Source organism: Trichechus manatus, unplaced genomic scaffold (genome assembly GCF_000243295.1).
Source record: "Trichechus manatus latirostris isolate Lorelei unplaced genomic scaffold, TriManLat1.0 scaffold00036, whole genome shotgun sequence".
In the NCBI taxonomy this organism is placed as follows: Eukaryota; Metazoa; Chordata; class Mammalia; order Sirenia; family Trichechidae; genus Trichechus; species Trichechus manatus.
This window is the reverse complement of record NW_004443972.1, coordinates 19,540,113-19,564,395: the sequence shown is the minus strand read 5'-3', so window position 1 is coordinate 19,564,395 and position 24,283 is coordinate 19,540,113. Positions and strand designations below refer to the sequence as shown.

Genomic DNA, 24,283 nt, shown 5'->3' with positions numbered 1-24,283 from the left:
TTCTATTCTGTCCTATAGGGTCGCTGTGAGTTGGAATCAACTTGACGGCAATGGGTTTCGTTTGTTTTTTTTGGTATAACCCTAGGCAGCGACATCCTTGAAACAAGGTGCATGAGCTGTAAGGATAGCAGTAAGATCAAAGGCTTTGCAGCCAGACTACCTGGTTTCAAATCCTGGCTCCTGCACTTATTTGCTGTGTGATTTTTCGCCAATCTACTCAACCTCTCACTGCTTTATTTTCTTTATTTGGAAAATGGGGATGATAATAGGGTGGTGAGGAATAAAAGAGTATAAATATGTAAAGCACTTAAAACAGTGCCTGACCCATAGTAAGTGCAATAAATGTTAGCTATTGTTATTATTATTCTCTTTAACCACATCCAAATATAGAGAACTTAATACTTTATAACTCTAGTTGTTTGGTAGAATTATTTTTAGTAACAGTAACACAGTAAGGTACTGGCAGGCCTGAGAAAAGAACTTAAATTTCCTTATCATAAATTAGTAAAGGAGAGGGGTCAAAGGGTGTTTCATATTATGCTTCTGAAATCTACCTACCTGTAACTTCCCCTCTCATTATTTCACTTTAGCTCTGTCCCCTGGAACATCAAAAAAAAAAAACCTCCTTCTGGCAATGGCAGTTCCTAGAGAGAATGTAATGTTCTGTCTTGCAGTGCAATGAATTGCCTTTATATGGCCTTTATCGCCGTGGTCTTGGAACTCCCACCCAAGTGATCAGGTGGAACTATGCAAATAAGGTCATTGTGGCCCACTAAGGGGGATTGGTCAGTTTGGCCATTCCATTATGCTTGAAGTGAGCCATCCCAGAGGTGGAAAGAGAGTATCCTCACCACACCAAGGAAGGAGAACCAGGAGCAGAGCATGTCCTTTGGACCTGGGATCCCTGCACTGAGAACTCCTGGAACTAGGAGACTGAGAGACAGAGAGATAGAGAGCTGTAACATCGAAGATGGCGAGAAGCAGCTGCAGAGAAATGGTGGCAGGAGAGACCAGTAAGAGACTGCGCAGTGGGCTTTCCAGCCCATGGAGCAAGGAAGTTGAGCGTCTTTGGGCAGGAGGCTTGCTGGTGGAGTAGGGTGCCTCTGGGCACTTGGTGGAGCTAGGTTTTCCAACCCAGGGAGCCAGAGCTGAGCACTGTTGGCCAAGGCTTACTGGTATAGTGGGGTGCCTCGGGGCACTTATCGGCAGAGCTAAAAGCTTTGTAACACTTGCCCAAGCAGGGCAGAGGCTGAGGGGACAGAAAGAGGCACGCCCACGGGCACAGCTGAGAAGAGGCTGTCCTGATCAAAAAAATGTATCCTGAGAGTTCCTGAATTGTAACCTGTTACTTTCCTAATAAACCCCATAATCATGAGTATTGTCTGTGAGTTCTGTGTGGCTACTGCAATGAATTACCAAACTCAGCAGAGAAGCAGGGAGTGCCATGGGAGATAGTTGGTGTTAGAACTGGTAAAGATGGCGAGGAGAGGAGGCATGTTTGACCTCTGCCTCACAGGAATCAGCCTTGAGCTGTTGATCTTGATTCTCCTTCCCCCTTGTGAAGTTAGACGAGGAGGTCAGATGCCACCCCCATGCCATATTTACACCTTTCCTTACATCATCTCGTTTAATCCCCAGAACGGCCTTTCAAGAAAGTTATTATTATTCCTGTTTTGCAGATGGGGATACTCAGAAAGGTTGAGGTGAGGCTCAGAAAGGCTAAATAACTTGCTTAAGATCAAAAGACTAGTAATTAGAAGTCTAAGGATTCAAACCTGGAGTAATTCAAATATATGCCCAACTTCAAATCCACCATAGTCAGACTGTGATATTCTTGACATTTTAGCTGAGTTGACAGTTAAGAAGTAAATGCACTTATTTTAATAAATGATGAATTTTAAGGTAATTTTTTTGTGGTAAGACGAGTGAATAAGATAATTGTGAACAGTATGAAAAATGATTTTGGTGAAATATCTAAAATAAAGACTATTTCCTATTTTGTTGTTTCAACAAATGCTTTTAATTCATGCAAGCGTTAACCTCCTACAGCAAATTCTACATTAGTAAGTTTTCTTCCATGACATCCTGTACTTTTTCTACATTTTATACGGCATATACCAGTTGGTGGACTCTTACCTAAAATGGCCATGGATATTTTATGGTTAGAAGTTAGTACCAAAAAAAAAGAAGCAAACCCATTGCCATCGAGTTGATTCTGACTCATAGTGACCCTGTAGGACAGAGTAGAACTGCCCCACAGGTTTCCAGAGGGGCCCAGAAAACAGAGAGGGCTAGAATCATACTTCTCAGTTATACTTCCTTCTTTTTTGGAACTGGGTACCCTACCTCTGTCCTCCCAGAATATATATAATTGTTAATTATATTAACTATAATTAATTATTAATTATGTTGTCACTGTTAATTGTCTCTGTTTCCCTCAGCTTAGGGAAACTTTTTCTGAAAGAACCAGATAGTAAGTATTTTTGTTTTTGTGGGCCATGTGTTCTCAGTCACAACTACTCAACTCAGCCTATAGCTCAAAGCAGCTACAGGCAATACATAAACAAATGGGTGTGGTTGTATTCTAATACAACTTTATTTACAAAAAAAGATGGCAGGCTAGATTTGGCCTGTGGCCATTCTTTGCTAAAGTAATTATCAGGTGTTCCCCATATCTCTTAAAAAAAAAAAAAATCCTTCACCTCCATTCTTCTTTGCTCCTTACCTGCTGTTCATCTTTCTTAAGATTTTTATCCATGAGGAAAATTCTATGCTTGCCATCTCACTTTCTTACATCCCATTTCCTCTATAACACACTCACCACGGCTTCTGACCCCACCGCTCCATTGGTATTGCTCTTTCGAGATCACCTATAGCCTCCTAATTGTCTATTTTCTCTCCTAATCCTACCTGACTTCTCGGATGCATGGGCTACAATTAAACACTCTATCCTTGAAATTCCTCCCTCGCTTGTCTTTTGCAAGAGCATAATCTCTCCCTTTCCCTGGTTTTTCATTTTTGTTTTGTTTTTTCTCTCTCTCTCTCTTTCTCCTCTGTATATTAAATTTCCTCCCAGTCAGCTTGGCCTACTCCTTAAATGTTGGTTTAACTCAAGAGGTCTGGTCTCATCTTATTCTACATACTTTCTCTCTGCAGTGTCATCCGCTGCCATAGTTTCATCTATTCCCCATATGCTCATGATTCCCGAATCTCCTTGTAGAGCTTTGACTTCCATATTTTCAGCAGTCAATCTGTGGATTATATAAGCTAGAATACTTGGAGTAATTCTCCACAGAGAGGCAAAATATAGCAGTTTTGTGTCATCGCAGGTTGTAATGTTTTGGCTCTAGGGTGGCCTTGAGAAAGCTCCTTAGATTCATGGAACCTGTTTCATCATATATAAAAGGAGACAACAATCCCTCATAAGGGTTTGGGAGAATTAAATGTAATATGCACCACAATCTTTTTATTAACTGTTTGACAGATATTTCACAAGTATTTTTATTTTTATGATGATGCCCTGTGAATGTTCACTTTCCTGTGTATATATTTCTAAATATACAGTAGGATGAAGTCCAAACATTCAAATTCCTTTGCCATTCATTCTAGCTTCATCTCTACCTCTGTCCCACCCTATGCATAGACATATACCCCTCTCCTACCCTCTAACCATACCAAACTACCCTGCTTCCCAAATGTGCCAGACACACTTGGCTGCATCTGTGATTTTGACCAGGCTTTCTACTAGACAAGAAATCTCATCTTACTCTATTCTAATTCGTGAAATTCTATTAAACTTTCAAGATAGACCCTGACTGTTAACTGCTCTATGAAGCCACCTCTCCCTATCAGATTTAGAACTAAATTTGATTTTGCACTACCAAGTTGCACTTAATATGTTTGTCCCCGATAGACATTTAGGTCCATAGGGGCAGGGATCCATATTCCCTAGCTCTTAGGGCAGAAGCTGTTAAGTAATAGTTATTAAAGCATGGGTGTCATTATTACATTTTAAACAGTGTAGCCAACTAGTCTTATTTGTTTTTTTCTAGTGACAAAAAAAGTTATCAAGATTCAAAGATTTCACAAGCCTGGGCTAAAACGGGAGGGAAAAAAGTAAGCCTGAAAGAATGTACAACCTAAGTAAAATAATTTCGTTTAGGTTTCGTTTTGTGTGTGCATGTGAGTGTGAGTGTGTGTGTGTGTGTGTGTTTTATGCAAATACATGGAAAGCTATTTGCTATTTGCCATAACCTCTTGTACCTCAGGAATATGCCAAGTGATGAAATTGAGTAGGGGGTAAGATTGGTAAATCTGGTACTAGATATTGTCAGTCCTTGAAATTTTTAAGAATTAGCCTTAATGCTTTTTAAAAATTATTTGCAAGTATAAATATATCGCTTCTCTGCATCTTCAGCCAGATGGTATGGCCAAAAGGAGGAGTTTTAATCCACCTTGTCAAAAAGTCTTACCCAATTAATGCAAGTCTCCCACTACTATTACCACTACTATTGTATTATGCCCTTTTGACTCATACATTTTATTTGCATGATAATATGTATTCATGTGTCCTTTGATCTCTTTACTAATATCTGTACGTATATCCATCCTCCCTAGCTTGTGTTTCTCAAGTTAGAAATGAGGACCAAGGCAAATACTGCCAATCTTCTATAACCCAGTGATTAGATCCAGGTGAAATATCTATTAACTAGGTAATCAGTTCCTAATTAAAATTCATAATTAAAATGAAAGCTTCATCATTATGGAAAGTTATTTTGAAAATTCACCAAAAGAATGATTTTTGTTGTCATCATTATTAATGTTATTATTTATTACTATTAATTGAAGTCTTGGAACTGCCCCATAGGGTTTCCAAGGAGTGGCTGGTGGATTCAGACTGCTGAATCAAAAAAAGGGTAAGGGTTAGGGTTAGGGTTAGGGTTAGAGCCAAGGTTAGCAGCCAAGCTCTTAAATACTGTGCCAGCAGGACTCCTGGAGTTTCTTAGCTTTTGTAATAAAATCAAATGTACATAACATGCATTCTCTATTGTAAAACATTCATAAATGATATTATTCATAAATGAAGGTATTCATGGATATGAGAAGGTCCTCCAAAGGTACTGAAGGGGGAACCCTGTTAGTTGTTTTTTGGTTTTGTTTTTGTTGTTTTTTAATAGCCTAGCTGTGAGTCACTTAAAGATGCAGAATATAGGTTTTCTAGTCATTTTATGCACACACTTTTTCTTTTGTGGTTCTGAATACGAATTCAAGTCAAAATTTAAAGAAACAGGAAGATAGTTTGATCCAAGAGCTGAAAGAATCCACAAGGGAATGAGTTTGGTTTCTTCTCTACTTTGTAATGCAAAGAAGTGCATTGCACAAAATCAGATGAAACAAGCCATTAATTTGACAGTCTCAGTTCTCATAGCCCTGTTGATTCAGAAAGCTGAAAACAGTTATGGAGGCTTATTGGGTCCAATTAGGAGTCTTGAAGCTCGTGGTTAAAAGAAATACAAAGTGTATTGAGAGAGGAATCATTCAGTAACAGAATCCTTCTTAACATTTTATCATGATTGGGTATAAACTCTTGGTTTCCTGTTATTTTTTGTACTTTTTCATGTACTGATTATCTGCATGGACCTGTTTAAGAATGTCACAAATTTCATTTCAAAGCCTATTATGCCATCTTTTGGGTGGTTTTTTAGTGAGCAAAGATATTCACCTTATCATGTGAAACATTTCAGGATTACAAGTTCAAGAGCTTTCTATGTCTTATTTATATGTTCTCAAGAAACAGTTTTCAATTTTTTCTATATAATTATTGTGTATACATGGATATGCTTCAAGATATATTCTATTGATGGACTCCATAGATATATACTTATTTTGGCACGTGCATCATTTTGCATGGAGATAGCTCCTGTGCTCAGAGGTGTGTAACATTTTTTTTTTTTTTTGGCCCTTATCAATAAGAAGCCTAGCTAACTCTCCTGACCACCCTTAGTGCATACAAATAATAAATATTCACAGTACTGTCCTTTAATGTTAACAGCTTAGTAAATAGTGCAACAAAAAGAAGTGTGCATATATCAAGAGGGAAAGTGGTATTCACATCTTTACTAACAATATCTAATTAAGCAATATAATGTTATTTATATCCACTATTATGAAAGGCCAACATTTCTTCAAATATTCATTTCGGAATGTCTCTTTTTTTTTCTGTTTTAACTTAGTGACAGAAATGCCATTCTTCCTCTTAATAATCATAATATATTTATAGCTGGAATAACTTTTCATATATAATCAGATGACAGGAAGACTTTTTTTTCTTTTATTCTGAGATATGGGGGAACTGATGACAAGCTTGATAACTAGCATCAGTTATCAGTTATAAAATCCTTGGTTATCATTTGCTCACAAATCCTCAGATGAAAACTCTTGACTAGCTTGGCAGTAACCTAAAATTTGCTGTAGAGTGAATATAATCCAACTCTAATAGAAGATGACTGTATTTTCAAATATATTTAAAATAGAAAAAAATAAGATTATTGCCATAAATCTAACATCACAGCAACCAATTCATGGAGCTTGATTATGACGCTACTAAATGTGCAAATCTATTCAGCGCTAGGAACACTTTTCACATTACATTCACGCTAAAGATTGGCTGTTAAGAGCTCATTACTGGTATTTTTCTAAAGAGTGGTTTATTAAACACAGTTACCTAATAAGCATCTTTGGTGGTGCAAATTGCTGAAAACAGTAATGAGTCTGATTAGACTTCATTTCAATTACGACAGCTTGTCTAGCGAAAAAATATACATGTATATCTTTCCTTGATGCTTTGGAATCTGGCTACAAGACACTGCAGAGTTTAGAAAAGAAAAAGCCACCTCTGTATTTTCTTTCTGCCATTCACTAATGAAGAGAGAATTGTCCAAGTCATCATCCAATTTACACACTGGAAAAGTGGATGGACAAAGTGGAATCACAATCATGTTTGCTTGCTTAAAAACAGCAAAGGCTGCCTTGACTAATATGTCTAAATAAGGTCACCTTTAGTTTCTCACTGTGGTTTTTTTTTTCCTTTTCCTTAGGAATGTAAAGCTATAAATGAGATGGAGACTTAAAGATGATTCATTCCTATTTGGTTTGTGGAGGTTATTCTCTAGATTAATAGGCTCACCTTCCAATTATGTTTTATCCATGGATCTTCTACTTAAAATCATAAGAATACAAGAGGCTGTCAAACTATGCATGTTAATTATCAGACTTTTTTTTTTTTTATTACATATATTGGAAGAGAATAAATAAATCAAGCTTCACGGATGTGCACTAATATTTAAAAAAGTGCAAGGGGATGTTCATTAGACACTAAACTTGATTTTGGTATTAGAAAAATATGTATTATTTAGCTGTATTTAACAGCTAACCTCCTATTAAATCATGCCTGAATATTACTTCTCAAATTGGGGGTTGGGGGGGAACAGTGTTAACGTAAAAAGCCTTTAAGTGATTAAGCTGTCACTGCTGTCATTCGGGTACTCTTGTAACATTTTAATGCTTCTGGGAGCTATGGCCGGGGATGCAATCCACTATTTTATGCTATATTTTCTGGAATAGATTGGTTTTAAAGTATAATATCATTTGACATTGAACTGGATAAAATGATTTCTAAAGTAAAACATGAAAACAATGGTTGGATATAGAAGCATAAAAATAAAAGGAGGGCACAATAAAATATACTCACCTGAAATATCTTTACAAGTTAGCTAAGTGATCATTATAACGGCCATCAGACTGAAAGTAAAATATAAATGAAATTATAGTATTCTTTTAGGCATTTGGATGCTTTTAAAAAGATTTACTTAAAAGGACACCAGTTCTAGGTATGTCAGTTCAATGTGTAGGAATGTACTTTTAGACCTATGATTCATCATTCATGCTATGAATTGTGTATTTTTAAAAACAGAACCTATTGTATAGAAAACACAATAATAATCCTAAATTAACAATTGAGGTGTGTCCCTATGTAATCCAATTATAGTTTTTAAGTAATTATTTGTGTGTCAAGGATTTTTGTTAGCATTTTTATCTAAAATGATTCTAATAAATGCTTTTTTGTATACAATTGTGAAAATGTGTCAGTATGTAATAAAATTGTTACTAAATTTCCATTTGGAAGAAAATTTTATGAATGTAAACCCAGATGCCCCAGAAAAACAAGTACTCAATTAAGAAATTGAGTGTTCCTGGTGAATTTTGAGATGATAAAAAATAAGACTTTGAGTTTTATAAGTATGGAAATTTTTCGAGGTATTTGACTTGGTTTAAGCCGCTAATAAATGCATAGCTGAATAAAACCTTAAGAAATGCTTATGTTTGATAAAAATATATGTACATATTAGAATGTGCTTTTGATTCTGAGATTATTAATAATATGGCTAGTTAAACATAGATCCATTTTAGGATAAAAGCAACTTTAAAAATCTCTTTTTTGTCTCTGTTACTCTCTCCCTTATTTTCCATATACCCTTTTCTCAAGTACAGACATACACTTACATACATTCATACAGGCACCTAGATTTGATTTTTCTGTTTAGCCTACCAGTCTTAACTGCATAGTCCTGCATATCATTTTGGTTTTCCTGTTGTTTAGGGAACTTGTGTGCTATGAATAGAATAGCACACAATTTGATGATGTAGCAGGAAGATCTGATTTATTAACTTTTTTAACATATGCTAAAACTGGCATATTTAAAATTAAATTTCTTTCAAATGATCTCCTAGTTTAAAAATGTGTCTGGGGAAAAAGAACTTTCCCATTCCCTAAAAATCTTAGCAAACAGTAGTGCTTATTCATAACTAAGGGGGACAGTAAAATAGTTTACGATCATCAATAATAACAAATTTTAGAATAATTTAGATTATATAGAAGTTACATCAATATAGGTGTTAATGCTATTGAAAGCCATATTGAGAGCAACATTATTTTTAACTGCTATATTAGAGATGAAGTAAACCATGTTTCTTCATAACAGAGAGGATTGGATTGGATTAATTGGAGAATTATAAGCAAAAGAAAGGGGATTCTGTACTTCATGTGATTAATGCCACATAGGACTGGATCAACCATTTTATTCAATTCAGCCAAAGCCTAATTTTTTTTTTTTTAGCATAATGGTATATAGTCCATCATAACAAAAGATGAAATTGTGCAGTTAAAAATTTTCATAGAGAACACAATCAAGATGGGATCTGAAGAAATAATTTCTTTACTTGTAGTCTCTCCTACTGTTGGCATTTTCTCATAGATTCAGTTATTGGGCACCAGGAGGAGAAATTTTCTTTCAGGATGCAGAAATCCTCTTCTGTCTAATTATGCATCATTCTTTGTTTTTACAAATGGAAGAGCCAACAACAGTAATGTCTGGACTGTCATTTATACTGCACTTTAACAGTGTTCTGTTTATCTGGAAATCAGAGCATCCCAAGTACAGGTAGTGCTTAGATTTGTTTCACCAGATGTCGAATGGAGCAGAGTGGGAAGAATGGAGAGGTGAGGAAACTACTGTTGTCACTAAGAGCTCTTTGCTTTTAATCCTTTGCCATGTTGGTTGTATTCTAAAGCAGTTTATCTTCATATGCCGTCTTATATGGAAGAAACAACACTAAAGCTAACATTAAACTCATTTTATATGTAGCTTTTTCCACTGCCTTCAGATCAAAGTTATTTTCTTCAGGCTGGACTAAATTATACACAGGTCCCAGGAGTGAAGGACACTGAATTAATGCACTATGTCACCCAGCTCTGACTATAGAATATTTTTATTGAAGTCCAAGATAGTATTTTGCTATTGCATTAAAAATTAATGCATGAATTGCCAAAAAGAGAAAAACGCATAAATAACCTAAATAAATTTTGTCTGGGCTTTGCACACTTTAGCCAAGAGTTTTTCATGAAGAATGGTTGAAGAGTTGTGTACTCATTACTCCTTTGTCTAATTATGTGAGAAAGCCCTCACTCTTAAATAAGCATCCTTATTTATCCATCTTGTTTCATGCAAACCGTCTTTTTAGAGTAATGTTTTAGAGGAACTCTGAAAAGAGAATGAATATAAATTTCATTTTACGCAACGTCATGGGGCTTGAGAGAGTCTGCATTTGTTTATGGACTTGTGAGCTTGGTGTGTTTAGCAAGAGTGAGTGTAGTTCAGTTTAAATATAAATAAATTGATCTTTGCATTTATATTCTTGAAATAGAATACACATAAATGACTATTTACCAATACCCAGATGTCCACATTATGGTTCATGTAACATTTTAGGATTGTGACCAAGGATATAAACCAGCCATGACATAATTCAAGGTTGGTACCATACTTGGTTTGTATTTATTAGAAGTGAAAACATATTTTATATGACAAACAAAATTGAAATAACCTCAGACTTTCAGGACAATGGTAACTATTATCGCTACAGAATCCTTTTTAAAAACGAAGATTCAGAACACCCAGAAAATGCACAATGCTTTTGGCATTTAAATTTCTCTTTCTGAATCAATCACACAGGCTGGACAGTATGAATCTAGCATGGGGCTTTCAGGTTGTGTTAACCCCATTTATCCCTGCATGCTACAGCTCACCTGCTATTTACACACATAAGAGGGTTGATACTGCAGAACAAGGGGAGTGCTCTGTTGTGACACAGAACATACATATTCATTAGCCCTGGCAGTCCCTATGGACATATGTGGTATGTCCTGATGATGTTTGTATGACAGAAAGAACTGGGGGGAAGGATAGAGTGCCTTAATGGGATGAAAAAGTGTATGGAGAAAGGGAAGAGACCACATGAGAAATGAAAGGCCATAAAGTAACAACTTTAAAGGTTAACTACAAAGCACTATTCAGAGAGGTAGCATAAACAAATTAACATTTGACTTAACACAGGGAAATCAGTTTCTTACATCCTAACCTTCAAATTCATCCCTTGCAATAGTTGATGACACCTGGCACTAAATACTAAGATTCAGGACGCCGGTCATTTGTATATTGTAAATTGTCTGTGTATACATAGTCATGTATTCTTTTGTATTAAATACAGTGAGATATACACAGACCTTTGGACACTTGGTATTAGATTCTTATTCAAAAATTTTTACATAGAAACTTTTGTAACACCCCCCTCCTCCCAAAAACCCCAAGAATCTAAAATATAATTTTAAACTATATAGATTTGTGTGTGAGCATGATTATATATGTTCACTCATTTACTTTGACTCAAGTGTTGGAAATTTTAGGACCCCCACAAAAAAAAAAAAGTACTTATTTGAATTATGGTCATGATTTCCTGGGTTGCCTAAATGATATGCAGTCTATCTAGTCATATATTGAGTATAAACTCAGTGGACTAAAAGTGATATTTCTTTCATCAGTGTAATTGCTTTGCATAAGTGCTTATGCATTCATCCTCATAAATGCAAGCCATCTTCTTATATATGTCTTGCATATTAAAAGTGATGACCGATCAGATCCATGCATACTAAATTTCATCCTCAGTATGAAATATTGGCAAAATAGGCATCGTTACATTTGGTCACGTTCTGATGAATGAATATTTTGTTGCTGTGAATAAAAATACGTTTTCGTGAAACTGATTTAGATCATAAGCTACCCACAAGTTTAATTGAAGGACAGGGTATATACCATCCTGGTCCAAGTCATGGTGCTTATAATATTGAAGATAGGATTTTACTAAGCCCAAAATAATGACTTATAGAACCAGATCTGTTGCTTAGCCCAATATTATCCATCCAACAACTTTCTACAAGAAATAAGAAGCATGATGTTGAATTCGTTTAAACAATATCTCAAAAGTTGTATCAAAGCTCATGCAGTTGACTAATAGGGGATGCACTCAGGAATGGTGGAGATGGAGCTATGGAAAATAGCAAGAAATAATGTCTGACAAATCAGAGGAAAGGAGGAAACATTAAAACAACAGCAATCTGGGACCGATTTTTTTTAATCAATTTCTGTCATTCTATACCATTATACTAATGACACTGACTCTACAAGAAAATTATTAACTATTTTCCCTGTGCTCTGATTAAGAAGGCAGTAATGTATAATAGTATTTGGAAATATTTTCTTCTCAAGTGACCATATATTTTAACATTTTAGAGCAGTATACTTGCTAGTTTTCAAGAAAATGTACTTACATTAAATTACTGGTGTTTGAAGCATCAGAGTAATGTCATAAACTCACATATCTATGTGACCTGATTGTTGTTGTTAGTTGCCGACGATTCTAGGTACCATAAAAATACCTGATGTTGGACTGGGGGCACTGTGACAAAGCACAGAGGGTACACCATGTCCAAAGGGACAGCTGCTACTCAGATTCAGCCACCTGTTGCTACGCAAGAATGAGGTCTAGTGTTGTAGGATCATTCAGCTGTCTTGAAAAATGGGAAATATGGAAATATGGTTTTTTTTTTCAAACATAGAGTTGACTGCTTTTCTAAAACTTGTTGAAACAAAGTTGACTGCTTTTTAAAACTTGTGCCAAACAGAACATGTTTGCAGGCTGTATGCAAGTTCTCCATGTTAAAGGTTGAGGTATCTGAAGTATATTTACAAAGGACTATTTAGCCAGAAATGCCTTTGTGATTGTAGAAAAGGATTGCTTTATGCAAATAAGGTAGAATGGAGGAGGGAAGTGGGGAGAGAGTAATTTGCTGCAAAATGTATTATAATTTGAAGACTGGAGGTGTGAAAGGGTGATTTAAAGGGAAAATTATTTGACAGTATTTGTTATATAATTAGAATATCTTATTTTGGGACTGCAGGTTTTAAGATCATCCTTAACTGGTTTAAAACCTGTAAGTACTGTGTTTCTTAATTTTGGTTTATAAAATGTTGAGTCACAAATAACATTTAAAATAAATAAAACACTATGAAAACATTTTGAACTTTTGACACCTTTTTGATTAAAAAGATCATGCTCTGTGTTTTACTTTGTATGAAACAATTTCTATATCTTTTTTATAACCAACATTCCCACTGAAAAATTTCCTTTTCAGTAGCTGTTCTGAGGTTGAAGAAAACTGACTGATAAATTCTGAGAGTGATTTTACTTTGTTTTCAATCTGTCTAACCAGTTTCGTTTCTAATGTAGCTCTCTGGCTTTTTGAAAACAGAAGAATAACAAGAAATGTGTGTAGTTGTTCACAGTTGGAAAGTAATTTCACAAATATTATTATTTTAGGTTATCTTAATAACAGCCCAGTTAGGTAGATGATGCCATTACTGACCACATTTTATAGCTGAGAAAACTGAGTATGATGTGCTTAAGTGACTTAACCAAGATCAGAGCAAGTAAGTGATGGCATGAGAAATGCCAATGGTCTGATTCTCAAGCCTGGGATCTTCACCCTCCAAACAAAATTCTAGAACCTTTTTCATTTCCTTCAGTCCTCTTCTATCCAAACAATCTAGCCATGCCTCCAAATAAAATAAAGTATTTGGAATACCAGACAAAACAGTATTCATCCCCACAGGACACCAGAGTAAGTGAAGCACTAGATTAAGTGTGAGGCTGTCTGGATTGGACTAAATCATTTTAAATGTTCCTTAATGTCTAAAATCAAAGAGTCTAATTTTAGAGTAAATTCTACATTGAATGTGAAATTATGAAAAGAAAGAATGATGGAAAGGTTTCATCACCTTGTAAACAAACCGATTTCCTTGATTTAACTTCTTAGCATTGAACCACAAGGCTTTGCACATAGGGGGCACACAGTTTGTTGACTAAATACATTTGATAGTCCCTACTGGCGCCGTGGTTAAGAGCTTGGCTGCTAAACAAAAGGTCAGCAGTTCGAATCCACCAGCTACCCGATCCTTGGAAACCCTATCGGGCAGTTCTTCTATGTTCTATAGGGTCACTATGCATCGGAATGACCCTACGGCAACGCGTTCTCTATTCAAGGAGCCCTGGTTGCACAGTGGTTAAAGCGCTCAGCTGCTGAGAGGTCAACAGTTCAAACCCATCAGCTGCTCCACAACAGAAAGATGTGGCAGTCAGCTTCTGTAAAGCCTTGGAAATCCAATGGGGCAGTTCTATTCTGTCTTAAAGGGTCGCTATGAGTCGGAATCAACTCGACGGCAACTGGGTATCATGTTCAGCTTATAAAGGACTTCTAACAGATTAAAGAGAATGTGTAATTTTTGTACCTTTTGCCCTTACTATTTTCACTTACAATTACTCTTAAATCTGAGGTCACGTTTTAAGGCTAGCGTTATCAGGAAATGGACTGAGGAAGGTTCCAGATCAAAAGGATCAGTATAAGCAATACTAAATATTGCTGCGGTGGTAGCCTTTTGGTTTATGAGCATGGGTAGACAGGAGGAGAATGCCGCTTAGTCTTAGTCTGCTCAAACATTTCATTTGTTCATCATTCCCCTTGAAGAATAATGATAAGCAGATTCTGCACAGAGTTACTTTTTAGTACCAGGAGGTTTGTAGCCCTTGTCCTCTCAGAAGGTTCTTCACATAAAGCTATACTTTCAGCCAGTGAATTTGCTACACTCTATTTAAATGTGAACACCCCATGAGTTCGTTTTGCCATTTCCGACTTAGGAGATGATGAATCTGTTGTATTATAAGGCTGAGGGGGCTGTAGACTCTTATAATTACTTGGCCGTATTTACGCCAGCAGTGATTGTTTCCTGGAGAGAACCTTGCTAAATATTGTATTAATTTTTTTATATTAAAAAAGTAATAATAGTGAAAGGTTCAGGGTCTAATAGCCCAAAGGAATGTAATAGGTACAGTGATGTTGTCATGCAGGCCTGTGTGAGCACTATGCAGCTGCCCTAGAGCAAGGGAGCCTGTGTTGCCTGCAGGTGTTTGCCTCAGGTCCCTGCCCTTAGGAAGTCTGAAAAAACCTACAAATGAAGGCAGAGCCCCTAGCAGCCAGAATTACCCTATGGGAACCTTGTAGAAGACAGCAGCTTTTTTAGACCTGATAAACTGTTGAATAGCATATGTGTGTTAGGGGTGGAGGTGGGGTAGTGAGTGCCTTAAATGAATGTTTCCAGGAATAAGCGGTAGCAATTGATTCTAGAAGACCTAGCCTTTCATTTCCAATTTCCTCCCATTCTGAAAGTTGTTTTTATACTCTTCATTTTTCTATATAACAGTTTCTCAATCATTTTGAAGCTGTGGCAGAACTTTAGAGGATGCCACAATGGTTTTATTTCAGAAACAGTCAAACGAAAGAGCAAAATGGAGGAAGTAAAGCAGGTTAAGGCAATAACTGTTTAGTAATAGGCTTAATTACTGAAGTTATGAAATGGTCAGTAATGATAAGAATGGAAAATGTTCTCCAACTGTCCAGTTATATGGAAAATATAGACTTGTTTACATATATATATATTCATCATATAACAATAAAATAAGAACAAAATGCTCAGGCTTTTTAGTATAGTAGCTGTCATTCCCATGTAATGCTTATGTTAAATTATCTTAAAAGCAATTTTCTATTAAATTACATATTTTAAAAACAAACACATTGCATTGTGAAATTTGCCGGCTGTATTAAGAATTTCCTGATCGTCTTCTAAAATAATAATTGATGTTTTAGAACTATTCCTCAGTTATCTTTGAGAACTGTTTTCTTGCTTTCCCCCGTTTGCTGATTTGTTCTATTGTACCAATTGAAGCTATTTCCAGACAACAGTGGGAATCAGTGTTCGGGAGTCATGTTTCTAATAATGCTGAAACAGTGTTGTTCGAGTTTTTTCTCTTCATGTTCCAAAGAGAAAGCATATAAAAGCTGTTTTTAAAACTCATCTTATTATTTGGGTGCCAAGTTAAGTGACATGTGTATGCTTCTTCTCACTCACAGATAACAACAATATAATCAAATGGAGCATGATTTTTTTTTATTATTATTATTCAAAGAACATTTGGCTCTGCATTTTTCTTCCATTTCACATCCGAAAGATCACTGCCAATAAACAGAACAACAATAACTACAACAACAACAAAATCCAAGTTTGGCACTACTTCAAATGAGTGTCAGAATTCAAGGAACTGATAAAAAGGCTCTTTGTACTCCCAAGGCCAGGACAATCTCCTGAATACTAGCTCCTTTACCACATACTAAGAGTAATAACTAGCTTACGTTTAACTATTAACTTGTGCTTTCAAATAACATCGGTGATTTCAAAGCGCTGGAATACTCATGTTTCAGGGGATGTGAACAATTCTGTTCCTGAAGGTTATTTAATCAAAGCTCTATCTTGCTTTTTGCAGCTCTGCTAAGGTTATTGTTATTTAGCATGCATCAATAAATAAACTTTCAATTATCTTGGTAGCACATCCAAAAATAACATGAGAATAAAAAGGCAATGGTGAATCCAGTAATTGTTCCAAATAAATAATTTTATAGATAGGATCTTTGCTTAATTTCAGATGAATAGAAAAATCTTATGAAATTTAATTAGTTTTGCTACAGTTAAACTATGCAGAAATACCCAGTGAAGATGGCCAACCTATTTAAACTGTACACTCCTGTCTTTTACAGTGATTGTTCTATAGGGTCACTGAGTCAGAATCGACTCAACACAATGAGTTGTTGTTTTTTGGTACTTTATTAAAATCATTTTTACATTTTGTAAATTATCAATGTACATCAAAAAATTGTAATCAAGTATCAGTGAGGAGGCTGATCTTTTTTATAATTATTCTAAATTTAAAGAAATTTTATTTTTCTTCAAAGGCATACGTTTATTTTTAAGTATGTTTATTAACTAATGCTAACAATGGCTTAGCTCAGCTAACTGAAAGCTATGTCCTTTAAATTGTGTGTGCATGCTGTGGTAAATTCCATTGCATGTGACTACTAAATTATTTTCTGAGATCTTATTTCAAGACATTTATTCACGTTTCTACTGTATCAATCTAATTAAATTCCTATTCATAGCATATGTGTGTTCTTATTTTCTCAACACTGTATTCTGATAATCTTCTAAAGAAAAAAAAAAAATCCTAACAGAAATTCTCTAGAAATATTTACAGGACTAATGAATTTGCAGGTCTTTTAGACAGTTCTACATTACAGTCACATTAATATTCTCTCCTTTCTATAAGGCTTGAAGTAAATCCCATGACACTGGAAGAATTTAGATACTGATTACTTGCGATTGGTTCCTGGTGATTTGCTCTTAATAATTTCCAGTTGAATTTAATGAAAGTATGATTCCTGAAATGCTGCTTCATTAAAATTGCATCTTTTCCCCTTTAAGTGTGGTTTCGGTCATTTCACCCATTTTGTGGTGTGTTTTCTTCCCCCTTAAAAAGTAATGACTGAGAAAGTGAAACAATTAAGAATATCACTTTAGTTTTTCTTAGAACTCGCTCCAGAGTTTCTCTGAATGAAAAGATACAAGCTGCACTCCCATCTGGATTTTACAATATTTTTTTCCCAATTTGATGAGATTGTTTTAAAAAATAGATTTTTAAAAGAGAAATGTGAAGATTTCAGGGGGTATGAGGAAAAATGAAGAATTTGTTGTATATATAAGAGAAGTAAGGTCTTTAGTATTTTTTACTTAAAAAAATATATAAAGCTTGATTAAGTTATACTGTGCAGCGTTCAGACTTAATTTAACTGAGATGGTGATTTGCAAATGAGTATCTACATGGATCCTTTTTAAAAATCTAAATGCAAATGAGTACAACTGTAATAAAATATATTTGCAAATGAATCCTGTTGCTTTATTCATTTATTGTGTAATTACTGCAATCCTTCCCACCTTGTTTTCAGTATTTCTTAATCATTAAGTCGGAAGCATGACAGCAATGCCAGCCCTGGCATGATTCTCTTTGACTAAAACCTTGTAAATTAACACAATTAGCACAGCATCATCCTGCTAATTAACTTCCAGTGTCTGGTGCAGTGGTTTTGCAAACAAGGAAGAGGGAGTCAGGAGGGAATCAACATGCCATTCTGTTACCAAACTGTGTGCTATGTTCAGTTTAGCTCAGTGAGTCTAATCTGGCCATGTCAGAAGCCAGAGTCAGGCAATGAAGAGCTAAAGGGGTTGGGGGAGGAGAACAGAAGGGGATAGGAGCTGTCAAAATAGACTGGCAATTCAGAAGGGAGCTGATGCCACAGATGCTTCATTTAGACCAGGCCTCCTTCTTATCAAGGAACCTGTGCCAGAGGGCACAAGACAGTTTGCAAAATTCACTTTGGGTAATACAAAAGAGATTAAGGAGGCCTACTTAATATAGCTGTACCAGAATAGGCAATGTTCGAACCAAGCAGAGATTAGAATAGGATGAACCAGCACTGGGAAATAGGAGAGCTGGGTTCTAGTACTCTTCCGTAACTAACTTTGAGTGAGACCTTGAGGGCAAGTTATAAATCTCCTTGGGCCTCAGTTTCCTAATCCATGAATAAGATAATTCCTAAAGTCTTTTTTTAAACTTTAAAATTGAAATGACTCTCTGATTCTAACTCCTTAGTATTTTTATTTTCTCTTAAGTGAGAAAATGCTCGTTTTGTGGTTCGCTACAGAGTCACCTTGGCTGCAGTTAGTAATCTAGCAAATGACAGAATTAACCATACCATCTCATTATCTAGTTGTATTCTTAGAGTTCATGCCACTTATTGCTTCCGATAGAAATTTAAAGAGTTACGATTCAGATTCTCTGTCCATTCTTATCTTCCCTTCCACTACCCCATTGCATATATGTATTACATATATAATTTCCCCATCTTAGTACCTTGGAGGTTGTAAAGGGAGGGGGGATTATAAGAGAAGGAAGGAGAATTCAAGAAGACCGACAGACAAGTGATGCTTGTTTTTTTTTTCCAGAGACTCAACAACAGAACTGAGAGGCAGAAAGGAGCCAGTTGTAATTCATACCGAGTTGTAGGCTTTGTGTGATGAAAGCGATGGAGCGCTGCCTGGGAGATTGCTTTGCTGCACTCCACGAAGCAGATTTGAAACTGTCGTGGACCACTTTAGATGAGAGTTGGATTATGGAATGACCTGCTATGTCTGTGTCATATTGTTCTGCGCAGGGAGCATTATACTGTGCTAACTAGGTGTTCAGTCCCAAATAAGAGAGGTATCCTAGATGTGATCTGTCAGCCTTGTCTCATTTCTATACTGGTTAAAATATAAAACAGAAACTATGATGTGAAGAGACAGAATAGCAAGATATCGTACATGTTAATACTATCACGTGCTAGGTATTTAAAGTGTATGCATATTTTATTGTAAGAGCCTGATTGAATTCAAATTTGACCGCAATGTGTGTGTATATGTGTGTGTGTGTGTATGTGTGTGTGTATGTAGCAAGTATTAACTTGATGAGTTCCCTTTAACAGAAACAGATTTGCTTATTATTTTTAAAATGGAAGAATTTTAGGTCTTCTACGGAGTTTTGTTTTAAATTCTGTTTACTTTTTATACAGGGCTGAAATTTAATCCATTTTAAATATTATTTTAATATTATAAGGATTGTGACAAGTATTAAAAAACTGTGGCAATCCTTTATAATGTGGATATCATTAATGGAAAATAATAGATAACAAAAGAAGTTGGGGGAAAAAGCTTTAACATTTCTGATGAATATCTAAGTAAATGACCTGTTTCCCCCCCACCCCCTAAAATCCTTAGGCTTGAAGATGCAGTGGACGCCGGAGCATGCCCAGTGGCCAGAACAGCACTTTGACATCACCTCAACCACTCGGTCTCCTGCCCACAAAGTTGAAGCCTACAGAGGTCATTTGCAGCGCACCTATCAGTACGCCTGGGCAAATGATGACATATCTGCTCTGACTGCATCCAACCTATTAAAAAAATATGCAGAGAAGTATTCTGGCATTTTGGAAGGCCCTGTGGACCGACCCGTACTCAGCAACTACTCAGATGCACCATCAGGACTAGTGAATGGTCGGAAAAATGAAAGTGAACCCTGGCAGCCTTCCTTGAATTCAGAAGCTGTTTATCCTATGAACTGTGTTCCGGATGTTATCGCTGCCACCAAAGCTGGAGTCAGTTCAGCCCTCCCTCCAGCAGATGTCTCTGCAAGTATAGGGAGCTCTCCTGGGGTGGCCAGCAACCTGACAGAACCTAGTTATTCAAGTAGTACCTGTGGAAGCCACACTGTACCTAGTCTCCATGCAGGGCTCCCGTCTCAGGAATATGCCCCAGGATACAATGGATCATATTTGCATTCTACTTACAGTAGCCAGCCAGCACCTGCACTTCCTTCACCTCATCCATCTCCTTTGCATAGCTCTGGGCTCCTCCAGCCACCACCACCACCTCCTCCGCCTCCAGCCCTGGTCCCAGGCTACAATGGGACTTCTAACCTCTCCAGTTACAGCTATCCCTCTGCTAGCTATCCTCCTCAGACTGCTGTGGGGTCTGGGTACAGCCCTGGTGGGGCACCCCCTCCTCCTTCAGCATACCTGCCTTCAGGAATTCCTGCTCCTACCCCTCTGCCCCCCACCACTGTTCCTGGCTACACCTACCAGGGTCATGGTTTGACGCCTATTGCACCGTCGGCTCTGGCAAACAGTTCGGCAAGTTCTCTCAAAAGGAAAGCCTTCTATATGGCAGGGCAAGGAGATATGGACTCCAGTTATGGAAATTACAGCTATGGCCAACAGAGATCTACACAGAGTCCTATGTACAGAATGCCCGACAACAGCATTTCAAACACAAATCGGGGGAATGGCTTTGACAGAAGTGCTGAAACATCATCCTTAGCATTTAAGCCAACGAAGCAGCTAATGTCCTCTGAACAGCAGAGGAAATTCAGCAGCCAGTCCAGTAGGGCTCTGACCCCCCCTTCCTACAGCACTGCTAAAAATTCGTTGGGATCAAGATCCAGTGAATCCTTTGGGAAGTACACGTCACCAGTAATGAGTGAGCATGGGGACGAGCACAGGCAGCTCCTCTCTCACCCAATGCAAGGCCCTGGACTCCGTGCAGCTACCTCATCCAACCACTCTGTGGACGAGCAACTGAAGAATACGGACACGCACCTCATTGACCTGGTAACCAATGAGATTATCACCCAAGGACCTCCAGTGGACTGGAATGACATTGCTGGTCTTGACCTGATAAAGGCTGTCATTAAAGAGGAGGTTTTGTGGCCAGTGTTGAGGTCAGACGCATTCAGTGGACTGACGGCCTTACCTCGGAGCATCCTTTTATTTGGGCCTCGGGGAACAGGCAAAACATTATTGGGCAGATGCATAGCTAGTCAGCTGGGGGCCACATTTTTCAAAATTGCTGGTTCTGGACTAGTCGCCAAGTGGTTAGGAGAAGCAGAGAAAATCATCCACGCCTCGTTTCTTGTGGCCAGGTGTCGCCAGCCCTCAGTGATTTTTGTTAGTGACATTGACATGCTTCTCTCCTCTCAAGTGAGTGAGGAGCACAGTCCAGTCAGTCGGATGAGAACCGAGTTTCTGATGCAGCTGGACACTGTACTAACTTCTGCTGAGGACCAAATCGTAGTAATTTGTGCCACCAGTAAACCAGAAGAAATAGATGAATCTCTTCGGAGGTACTTCATGAAACGACTTTTAATCCCACTTCCTGACAGCACAGCGAGGCACCAGATAATAGTACAACTGCTCTCACAGCACAATTACTGTCTCAATGACAAGGAGTTTGCACTGCTCGTCCAGCGCACAGAAGGCTTTTCTGGACTAGACGTGGCTCATTTGTGTCAGGAAGCAGTGGTGGGCCCCCTCCATGCCATGCCAGCCACAGACCTTTCAGCCATTATGCCCAGCCAGTTGAGGCCAGTTACGTATCAAGACTTTGAAAATGCGTTCTGCAAGATTCAGCCTAGCATATCTCAGAAAGAGCTTGATATGTATGTTGAATGGAACAAAATGTTTGGTTGCAGTCAGTGATAACTTCTTTTAAAAAATGTAATGAATGTTGGCACACACACACATAAAACCTGCTACATAGGGTATAGAGCCCCTTTCCAGTAGTGTTTAAATTGCAAAGGGTACTGGGGAAGACAACAATTAAGTTGCATCTTTAGAGTCAGGGTAGTATTTGGAGGAAAAGTGCATCAAATGAGAGCTTCTGATTTGAAAGCCCCAGATGACAGAAAGCATATAATGATGCTCAATTTGGTTCAAGCTAGACAACACTCACCAAGGAGCAAGGTCCAAGTGTGTTGATTTCAGAAGGACATGAACCTTGTGTGTTGATTCCATTCTGCTGTTCTCGAGATTTAGTTGCTGTCAAGTGCCTGGAGTGGTGCTTTATTTTTTGTTTGCCTCACAATTACATTGGTGGCATGTGCTAATATAAAGAGCTTTAACTTCAAACATTATTGGACTAAAGAGATGAACAGTTGTGTTACGACAGAAAACCAGATTTTTGCCATTTTAAGAGCAACAGTATTCCTCAATCCTGTCTGTTCTGTGGTATTAAGCTAAGAACAGGTAAAACAGGGTAACGGTAATCTGGACCTTAATTTCTGCAGTTCATTTCTTTTAATGTTCTTGTCTGCAAAAACTCAGGAAAGTGATTGTGATTTGTACAGTACCTCAAAGGAATGTGTTGAAAGCACTATGTACTGCTGAGAGTAATAGGATAGGCTTCATTGTTACTTTATATTAAAATGTATGTTTACCTCAACAATTGGAAAATAGCAAGGAAAATTACTTTGAATGTATCCAGAAAAATACCGAAGTGTGATACAACTGAATATTTACAACTTAAAGTAAAAATGGAAGGATTAAAAAAAAAAAAGGTTCTTTTACTAATTATGGGGAATTAACCAGAGCAGAATTATTCTTTACGTCATTAACTGCAAGAGTTCTGAGTACACTGCTCCTTGATAATTAAGTGAAAATGTTCTTAAAAGGTACACTGGTAATGGAAAGCTACTTACACAGTTTGTGTCTAGAACAGTCAGCCACAAGACCTGTTTAGGACCCTGAAAGTCACAGTACCTGAAAACTACAACTGTCTTTTACTGGAACGTGGTAGTGGTGGTGGTAGTTTGCAAGTTATCTCTTAAAACTGCTGGGAATGATGTCATTCTAGTCCACAAAATCTATCTAGTTTATAGGCTTGCCATACTGCTTAATAGAATGCAGAGGATAGCACCCAAAACACACAAACAAATAAAAACAAAAAACAACCAACATATATGTATCCTCAAAGAACCTCTCCATCTCCTCCCTTTCTTTTTGACTCCACTCTTGTTAGTGCAGTTTTGCTTCTCATTTTGAAATCTCCTAGGCTGTAGTGCTCCCACATTCATTTCTACCTCAGTTTTGTTACATTTCTATTGGAAAGTAAAGTAGAAAATTGGAAGTGGACACACACAATTGCAATATAACTTGCCAAACATGTTACTTTGTTTTCTTCCATCTTTTTCCATAAATATTGTTCCAAAATCATCAGTCTTTATGCTTACTTCCATCTCAGTCCACCCCCGTCCCCATGGCATATGTGGCATTTTGCTTAATTCCCCACTCCTCTCCTGCTTCCCAGAAAGTTGTTCTTTATGTCCTTTAATGCTTTATGTGCAACTTTTCCTTGATAGCTGACTGATGTTCAGCAATGCCTCTGACCAGTCACAGTGTAGGCTGTAGCTTTCCAAAGCCACTGCCCCTGAATAAGCAGAACAGCCTCACTTTTTGAATGTATTTTTTCCTGTTTGTTTTTCCCCCTCTTCTTCTTCTTCTTTTTTTTTTTTTTTAAGTTTAAAGATGCAGTAACAAAACTGTTGCAAAGCACTGGCATTTTATGTATTTAATAAGTGATGTACATTTTTTAAAAAAAAATTAAATAAATGCAATGAGATGCCCCAAGAAAGGTCTTTCTGTTATTTTTTTTCCTTCAAAATTTTTTACTGATCTCATTCTCAATGCCAGATTTTCTGAAATGCTTAACATAGAGACAACTAATGAAGGATTTCATAATATTTCTGAAATTTTACAATGCTTGATCATTACTTCTCCCTCCTTTTTAATGTAGCTAAAAACTGAGCAGATGAATCAGAATTTAATGTATTACGATATTCTATCAATTAAGACTGTGCTTAAATAGAAAAGGAAAAAAACCCATATTAAAAAGCAGTGCCTTTTATTAAGGATACAAAAAGTAATATTCAAGTATATCCTCTGCTTTTCACAAGTGAATAAACTCTACAATCATGTTCTGCTCTACCCTGCACATCCCTTATTGTAAGGAAATTCTAATATCCC

At 37.0% G+C, this 24,283-nt stretch overlaps 1 protein-coding gene across 1 annotated transcript in view; it reads left to right on the top strand.

Moving 5' to 3' along the window:
* The window catches only part of FIGN (fidgetin, microtubule severing factor), a 132,551-nt gene extending 108,664 nt beyond the window's left edge, over nucleotides 1-23,887 (top strand). Inside the window, exon 3 of the mRNA XM_004375432.2 lies at nucleotides 19,707-23,887. Within this exon, the coding sequence (XP_004375489.1) occupies nucleotides 19,707-21,961 (2,255 nt within the window). The 3' untranslated portion in view covers nucleotides 21,962-23,887. The remainder of the gene's footprint in view (nucleotides 1-19,706) is intronic.
* The last annotated feature ends 396 nt before the right edge of the window (nucleotides 23,888-24,283 follow it).